At 47.7% G+C, this 9,050-nt stretch overlaps 1 protein-coding gene across 1 annotated transcript; it reads right to left on the bottom strand.

The window, feature by feature from the left end:
- Positions 1-1,012: 1,012 nt before the first annotated feature.
- Positions 1,013-5,271, bottom strand: LOC122551089 (cyclic nucleotide-gated cation channel alpha-4-like). Its single transcript, XM_043692732.1, has 2 exons — positions 4,248-5,271; positions 1,013-2,424 (listed from the first exon to the last, which is right to left on the bottom strand). The coding sequence occupies exons 1-2, from the start codon at positions 5,269-5,271 to the stop codon at positions 1,940-1,942; spliced, it is 1,509 nt and encodes a 502-aa protein (XP_043548667.1). The 3' UTR covers positions 1,013-1,939.
- Between the last annotated feature and the right edge of the window lie 3,779 nt (positions 5,272-9,050).

Genomic DNA, 9,050 nt, shown 5'->3' with positions numbered 1-9,050 from the left:
GATGTGGATGCTTTGGAGAGGGTTCAGAGGTGGTTTACCAGGATGCTGCCTGGACTGGAGGGCTTGTCTTATGAAGAGAGGTTGACTGAGCTCGGACTTTTTTCATTGGAGAAAAGGAGGAGGTGAGGGGACCTAATTGAGGTATACAAGATAGTGAGAGGCATAGATAGAGTCGATAGCCAGAGACTATTTCCCAGGGCAGAAATGACTAACACGAGGGGTCATACTTTTAAGCTGGTTGGAGGAAAGTATAGAGGGGATGTCAGAGGCGGGTTCTTTCCACAGAGAGTTGTGAGAGCATGGAATGCGTTGCCAGCAGCAGTTGTGGAAGCAAGGTCATTGGGGACATTTAAGAGACTGCTGGACATGCATATGGTCTCAGAAATTTGAGGGTGCATACATGAGGATCAGTGGTCGGCACAACATCGTGGGCTGAAGGGCCTGTTCTGTGCTGTACTGTTCTAGGTACAGGCATGATGGGCTGAATGGGCTGAATGGCTGCTTCTGCCCTGTAACAAAAAGCTTAAATGAGACAAGTTACCAATTTTACAATTTTATGGACAGAAATTAAGAAGGAATGCATTTTAAGTGGATGAGTAAATGGTTGTGCCGACAGCTGCAACAACAAATCCAATAGAATCAGTTTGATGATATTTATGACTACACAGAATGTCAAAAAAAATCTCAACATGTGAAGTATTTTTCCATCTAAAAGGCCTGAGTGAGTAAGATATCTCCTTCCAGAGTGAGAAAATACCCTTTGAGAAATGTTATTGGAGAGTTTTTGTGAAATTTCAATGAAAGGGTTTTATGTTTATGTTGTTGTGATTCCTCCCCCTCCCCCTCCCCATGCAGCTTTGTCAACGTGAGTGTTAACCCTCTGGTACGGGTTGTCCCATCTACATGTGTTGCTGAAGCTTCCAACATTCTCCCTCTTTATCTGCTTTTTCAGTCAAGGTTCCACGACAAATTTGTGAGCTTTCAGATGATCACTTTATTTATCATGTTTTATGCTCTTTACATGAAAATTCCCTTCACCACTCCCTTATTCTTTCATTCTGAAATTAATCCTTTGTTCAAGGTTTTATCAGTAAAGGTGTTTCAATTCTCTGTCTTTATGAGTGTTGTCTTCTCCTTGTGTCAAATGCCACATTCATGGGATCAGTATTTTTACTATCTCTTAACACTCAGACAGTTCGATTAGTCCTTCCACAATTAACATTACTTTCATATCTTGGTGTGACATCAAGGCTCTATTTCAGTGATTAAACTATTGTTTACACATTATTATTGTTCATATTTAATTGATAATGTGTCTCATCTCCATGTCCTCTCTGAGGCTGCCTTCCAGACTCAAAGTTAAGATCTGACATTTCCTTCTGGCTATAGTAACAGTTAATTCGCACATAAATATTTATCTTTCAATGTTTTCAATATCTATGTGTGACCAACCTAATTAGTTGTGTTTAGTTCTCAAGCATTTTCTTTTCTAACCAAACATAGTATTGAGAGAGAGGACTGGCTACAATTGTATTGAAAACAGTACAGGCTTGGTGGGCCAAATGGTCTGCCTTGGGCCTATGCCTGGGTTTGGGGCTGAGCTGGGTCTTGGCCCTTCGTCCTGGATGTTGGAGCTGAGCACTTGGGAAGAAATGGGAATGGGTCTGGGCCTGGGCCTAGGCCGAGGAAATGAGCTGGGAATGAAACGGCTCTGCATACAGGATTGAACTTTAGCTGGAGCCTTGGCCTGATCTTTGAACTAGCTGTAGGGATTTGTAACAAAAACAGAAATTGCTGGAGAAACTCAGCAGGTCTGGCAGCAGGTGGAGAGGGAAACAAAGTTTACGTTTTGGAAGTGTCACTGGATTTGAATTGTTACTCTTTTTCTGTGTTTCTCCAGCAGTTTCTGTTTTGTTTCAGAATTCAGCATCCGCCGACTTCAGCTCAGTCCTTGAGCTGCGTGGGGTGAATCTGGTTGAGACTTGTCTGGCCCTACATCCTGGAATAATCCTGGATTATTCAGTTTGATTCTGGACGAACCTGGGATCCTGACATTCCCTTCACTCTCCACACCCTCATCAACCTCCAGCAAACTTTCAAGGCAGTCAAGTCGAAAGCTGACCTTTTGGAAACTGGACTCAAGTTCTGCCATTAGGCGAGCCATTCTGGTTTGTAACAAGTCGAGAGAATTTTCCATCGGCCCCACCTTCGTCACCACTCTCCCATTCTCCACTTCACTTGGTGCGATAGCTTCATCCAGCAGTCCCATCCTGAGCAGCATCTCCCGACCTTTCACCTCCAGCATCTCCTTAGCCTCGGGGAAATCCAGCAGCACCTCAGTCAGATCATCCTTCCCCAGGGCGAAGAGATCCGAATATCCAACACTCTGAATGTTCGCAGTTCTCCGGTTTCCAGATTTACTCCCTTGAGATTCAAAGACAGAAAACTTGCAAAAAATGAAAAGCTGCATCTGGGCTGTGACCAAACCACTATAATGCTCAGGCAAGGCTCTATACTCCCTCAGCACTGACCCTCCGACAGTGCGGCGCTCCCTCAGCACTGACCGTCCGACAGTGCAGCACTCCCTCAGCACTGACCCTCCGACAGTGCAGCACTCCCTCAGCACTGACCCTCCGACAGTGCAGCACTCCCTCAGCACTGACCCTCCGACAGTGCAGCACTCCCTCAGCACTGACCCTCCGACAGTGCAGCACTCCCTCAGCACTGTACTCTGAGTGTTGGTATAGTTTTTGTGCTCTCATTTCCGTGGTAGGTTCGGAAACTGAAAACTTGGATGAGCAAACTGACCACAGCAGCATGGTCCATAGCACCATTCAATTGGGGAATGAAACAACAAATGTCATCGTCATAGGGGAATAGTTAGTCAAATAGATACCACTCTCTGCAGCAAAGACAGAAAGTGTTGAGACTGTATGCTGATCAATGCCAAGGTTCAGGGCATCTTCTTCTGGGTAGGAGAGGAAATTGGAATGGGAGGAGAATGGTCCAGTTGTTGTGGCCCTTGTAGGTATTAGTCCCAGAGGTAGTACCAATGAAGCAGTGCCTGAGACCCGGATTCAATTCCCGCCTCAGGCAACTCTCTGTGTGGAGTTTGCACATTCTCCCCGTGTCTGCGTGGGTTTCCTCCGGGTGCTCCGGTTTCATCCCACAATCCAAAAAATGTGTAGGTTAGGTGATTTGGCCATGCTAAATTGCCCGTGGTGTTAGGTGAAGGGGTAAAAGTAGGGGAATGGGTCTGGGCGGGTTGCGCTTCGGTGGGTTGGTATGGACTGGTTGGGCCGAAGGGCCTGTTTCCACACTGAATCTAATCTAATCTAATCTAAGAGTTTCTGCTGAGGGATTACGAGCAGTGTGGGGCTACATTAAAGAAGCACAACCGCAGGGGTAATCAGTTCCAGGTTACCACTTGAGCCACAAGCAAATTGGTGTGGGGTAAGTACGATTAGACAGCTCGATGAGTGGCTCAAAGATTGGCCCAGAAGAAATGGGTTACAATTGATATGGCATCAGTATTGGGGAAAGAAAGAGCTGTTCAACTGGGATGGGCTTCAGTTGAACCAAGCTGGGACCAGTGCCCTGGTGAACCAGAAAACTAGGATTGTAGATCGAGCTTGAAACCAATTAGTGATAGTGCAGGCACAGTGCAGGGTTCAACTGCAGGAAGTTTTAAAAATCAAAAATATATCAGAGACCAGAAGTGCAGGGTAGTGAAGAGGCAGTGAATGTTTGAAATTTTCTGCTCCAAAGAGTTGTGGAGGCTACATCCCTGGAAATATTGAGGGGTTGAGGGGCTGGCACAAAAAAGGGTATTGAGGTCTGGGGCAGATCAGCCAGCCTTATAGAATGGCAGGTAGGCTTGAGGGGCTGAATGGCCTACTCCTGTTTCTTATGCACTTCTGTTCTCGTGACAAAATAACTTTTTGGAGTTCAGGAGAGTGTTTTGGCACAATGAGTGTTTCTGGCGTGGAATGTGTTGCCTCAAATATCAGGAAACTTTTCAAAAGGAAATTGAATAAATATTCAAAAAGGAAACATTTTACAGAGGGATTGGGAATAACTGGATTACACTTTCTAGGAGCTAACACAGGCACATTGGGCCAAATGGCCTCCTTCTTTATGACACTATGATATTCAGTCCTTCGAGTGGGAATTGAAAATGGGATCTGCTGGCTCTAGGAGGCAGGGGACTGAATAGGAACGAGCACTAGGGCTCTGCAGAGTCTTACCTGCAATGTTGAGGATGCTGATTTCTCCAAAATAGTTCCCAGCCTCGAGGACAGCGAGTTGTGTCAGTCCATCGTCAGTGACCACTGCGAGCCGCCCATCTTGCACGATGTACATGGCCCTACCTATGTCACCCTTACGGCACACATAGTCTCCGGGGCTGAAGACCTGAGGCTGCAGTCTTATCACCAGCTGGTGCAGCACACGCTGATCACAGGATTGGAAAAGCTGGACCTTCCTGAGGGTCTGGAGGTGGACACAAGCCGTGACCTCAGCCTGCAGCTTGTCCGGGAGCAGCTGCAGGATCTGCCTCTCATTGGTTACCTTCTTGTAGAGATGCAGGTGCTGGGACCATTCGGTCACTCGCTGCTGCAGCTCCGGGTTGACCCGCTGGGATCGGAGGTAATCCCTGATCAGCTGGTGATCGGGGAAGACACTGCGAGCTGCCTTGTCCAGATTGGAGATGATTGACTCCATGTTTCCCACGATGCTCGCAAAGACCAGCACAGCGATGAGGAAATCCACCATCACAAAGAGGAACTCTTCCTCCCGTACAGGCTTCGGGATGTTCCCTATGGTGCTCAGGATCAAGGTGGAGAAGTAGAAACTGTAAAGGTACTGGTGCCTCAAGCGGGCATTGTCGGGATCTGAAATATTGGGGTATACCCAAGGGTCTTGCCCAAAGCCAATGTGTCTAGATAAGGCAAAATAGGCACAGGCATTCCAGTGAATGCTGGCCACCAGGATGGCGGAGGTACGGAGCACCCGGTAGGTGTTGGGGTAGAACACTCGGGTCTCCAGACGCTGCAGGAACTCCAGGAGACAGCGGACCGGGAGCAGCCGATTGAGTCGGACAGCAGGACAGTGAACACCGAACTGAAGGTACAGGAGCTCTGTAGGCAGCAAGGAGAGCACGTCCAACTTGAAGCCATGGCTCCGAGCATACCTCGCAGCAATCTGCCAGCGGTCCGTCACTAAGATTCCCTGTTCCAGATATCCTGCAGGAGAATTGCAGATCCACTCCATCACTGAGCTAAGGACATGTCTGAAAACACTGCTGTCAGTGACTTTCCAAACATACCCCTCGGCCAAATCAACTACAATTCTTTGAAACCTCCTCTGCCCTGTATCTGAACTCACTCCCATCACCAAATCCCATTCACCCAGTCGCACCCCACCCCACCGTGCTCACTGACATCCTTTATCCATTGGTTAAGCAGAGTCCTGGGTTTAAAATTCTCATCTTGTTTTCAAATTTTCTATGGTTTCACCTCTTCCAAACTCTCCATCCACCCCCAAAACTCTCCCCAAGACCCACACCTCTCCCCAACAACCCTCCCTCATCCCCAAAGCCCAATCTGAAACATTCTATGATTGGTGATCATGGCTCCAATTCCTGGGCCCTTCTCTATTTAATTCCTCCCTAAATCTCTCCATCTCTCTACCTCTCTGTGCCTGTACCTCTCTGTCTCTCTACCTCTTCTCTCCCTCTAATTCTCTTTCTCTCTCTGCCTTTCCCTCTATTTCGCTCTCCACTTCCCTCTCTTTCTGTCTTTCTTTCTCAATTTCTCTACCTTCCTGTTTCTCTTTACCTCTCCCTCTATCTCTCTCCACCACTCCTAGTATCTCACGCTCTCCTTCCCGGATACAGTCAGAGATTCCTACAGCATGGAAACAGACCCTTCGGTCCAACCAGTCCAGGCCGAACATAATCCCAAACTAAACTAGTTCCACCTGCCTGCTCCTGGCCCAGATCCCTCCAGACCTTTCCTATTCATCTATCCATCCAAATGTCTTTGAAACATTGTAATTGTACCAGCATCCAGCACTTTCTCAGGAAGTTCATTCCTCGCCAACCACCCTCTGTGTAAAAAATTTACCTCATGCCTTTTTCAAACCTCCCTCCTCTCATCTTAAAAATGTGACCCTTGTCTTGAAATTCCCCATCTTGGGAAAAGGACAACTACCATCAACTCCATCTCGTATTTCATAAACTTCTGTCAGGTCACCCTCCTGCGCTCCACTAAAAGAAGTCCCAGCCTATTCAGGCTTTCGTTATAACGCAGACCTCCCATACCCAGCAATATCCTGCTAAATCCCTCCTTCTCTGTCTCTCTTCCACTTAGCCTTGTTGTCTCCAAGAAGTCCCAACTTCTTCGGTCTATCCTCATCACTGAAGTTTCTCATTCCTGGAACCATTCTTGTAAATCACATCTGCAATCTCTCCAACGCATTCACATCTGTCTTATCAAGTGGCACCACGACATACATTGTGGGCACCACATTGTGGGCGGCACGGCGGCACAGTGGTTAGCACTGCTGCCTCACAGCGCCAGAGACCCGGGTTCAATTCCCACCTCAGGCGACTGACTGTGTGGAGTTTGCACGTTCTCCCCGTGTCTGTGTGGGTTTCCTCCGGGTGCTCCAGTTTCCTCCCACAGTCCAAAGATGTGCAGGTCAGGTGAATTGGCCATGCTAAATTGCCCGTAGTGTTAGGTAAGGGGTAAATGTAGGGATATGGGTGGGTTGCGCTTCGGCGGGGCGGTGTGGACTTGTTGGGCCGAAGGGCCTGTTTCCACACTGTAAGTAATCTAATCTAATCTAATCTAATCTAATCTAATCTAATCTACACACACAATGCTCCCGCTGAGGTCTAACGAGTGTCCTTCTCCTCGTACGCTGTGCCCCTATTAATAAAGCCAAGGATACTGAATGCTTTATTAACGGCTCTCTCCATCTATTCTGCCATTTGTACTGATCGGTGAACATACATAGCCAGCTCCCTCTGCTCCTGCACCTCCTTTAGGGTACAGGTCTTTATTTTATTGTGGTATCTTTGTTCTTTCAGCCAAATTGCGTCACCATACACTTCACCAGCAATCTAACCTTCTCTGCATTGAGCTTTACCTGCGATCTAACCATCTCTGCATTGAGCTTCACCTGCGATCTAACTGCCTCTGCATTGAGCTTCACCTGCGATCTAACTGCCTCTGCATTGAGCTTCACCTGCAAAATAAGCGCCTCTGCATTGAACCTCACCTGCCATGTAGCCGTCTCTGTATTGAACTTTACCTGTGACCTAACCTTCTTTGCACCGAATGTCACCTGCGAGCTAACAGTCTCTGCATTGAACTTCACCTGTGACCGAACCATCTCGGAATTGAGCTTCACCTGTGATCTAACCGCCTCTGCATTGAGCTTCACCTGCGATCTAACCGTCTCTGCATTGAACATCAATTGTGATACAAGCGTCTCTGCATTGAGCTTAACCTGCGATCTAACCGTCTCTGCAATGATCTTCACCTCCGATCTAACTGTTTCTGCATTGAGCTTCACCTGCGAACTAACCATCTGTGCATTGAGTTTCACCTGCGATGTAGCCGCCTCTGCATTGAGCTTCACCTGTGATCTAACCTTCACTGCATTGAGCTTTACCTATGACCTAACTGTCTCTGCAAAGAGCCTCACCTGCGATCTAACCTTCAGTGCATTGATCCTAACCTGCGATCTAACCATCTCTGCATTGAGCTTCACCTGCGATTCAACCGTCTCTGCATTGAGCTCCACCTGCGATATAACCTTCTCTACAGAGAGCTTCACCTGTAATCTAACCGCCTCTGCAGTGAGCTTCACCTGTGATCTAACCTTCACTGCATTGAGCTTTACCTGCGATATAACCTTCTCTGCAGAGAGCTTCACCTGCAATCTAACCGCCTCTGAATTGAGCTTCACCTGCAATCTAACAGTCTCTGCACTGAACCTCACCTGCGATTAACTGTTTCTACAATTGAGCTACACCTGCGATCTAACAGTCTCTGCACTGAGTTTCACCTGATCTAACCGTCTCTGCATTGACCTTCAGCTGCGATCTAACCGTCCAGGCATTGAGCTACACCTGCAGTTTAACCTTCACTGCATTGAGCTTAACCTGAGATCTAACAGTCTCTGCAATGATCTTCACCTGCGATCTAGCCCTCGCGGCATTGAGCTTCACCTGCAATGTAGCCATCTCTGCATTGAGCTTCACCTGCAATCTAACCGTCTCTGCATTGAGCTTCACCTGCGATGTAGCCGTCTCTGCATTGATCTTCACCTCCGATCTAACTGTTTCTGCATTGAGCTTCACCAGCGATCTAACCGTCTCTGCATTGAGCTTCACCTGCAATCTAACCATCTCTGCATTGAGCTTCACCTGCAATCTAACCGTCTCTGCATTGAGCTTCACCTGCAATCTAACCGTCTCTGCATTGAGCTTCACCTGCAGTTTAACCTTCACTGCATTGAGCTTTACCTGAGATCTAACCGTCTCTGCATTGATCTCCACCTCCGATCTAACTGTCTCTGAATTGAGCTTCACCTACGAACTAACCTCCTCTGCAGTGAGCTTCACCTGCAATCTAACCGCCTCTGCATTGAGTTTCACTTGCGATCTAACAGTCTCTGCACTGAACCTCACCTGCGATCTAACTGTTTCTACAATTGAGTTTCACTTGCGATCTAACCGTTTCTGCATTGAGCTTCACCCGCGATCTAACCGCCTCTGCATTGAGTTTCCCCTGATCTAACCGTCTCTGCATTGACCTTCACCTGCGATCTAACCGTCTCTGCATTGACCTTCACCTGCGATCTAACCGTCTCTGCATTGAGTTTCACCTGCAATCTAACCGTTTCTGCATTGAGCTTCACCCGCGATCTAACCGCCTCTGCATTGAGTTTCACCTGCAATCTAACCGTTTCTGCTTTGAGCTTCACCTGCGATCTAACCGTCTCTGCATTGAGTTTCACCTGATCTAACCGTCTCTGCA

The sequence above is a fragment of the Chiloscyllium plagiosum genome, chromosome 6 (genome assembly GCF_004010195.1).
Source record: "Chiloscyllium plagiosum isolate BGI_BamShark_2017 chromosome 6, ASM401019v2, whole genome shotgun sequence".
In the NCBI taxonomy this organism is placed as follows: Eukaryota; Metazoa; Chordata; class Chondrichthyes; order Orectolobiformes; family Hemiscylliidae; genus Chiloscyllium; species Chiloscyllium plagiosum.
Note: the sequence above shows the minus strand (reverse complement) of the source record. Positions and strands in the feature narration are given on the sequence as shown.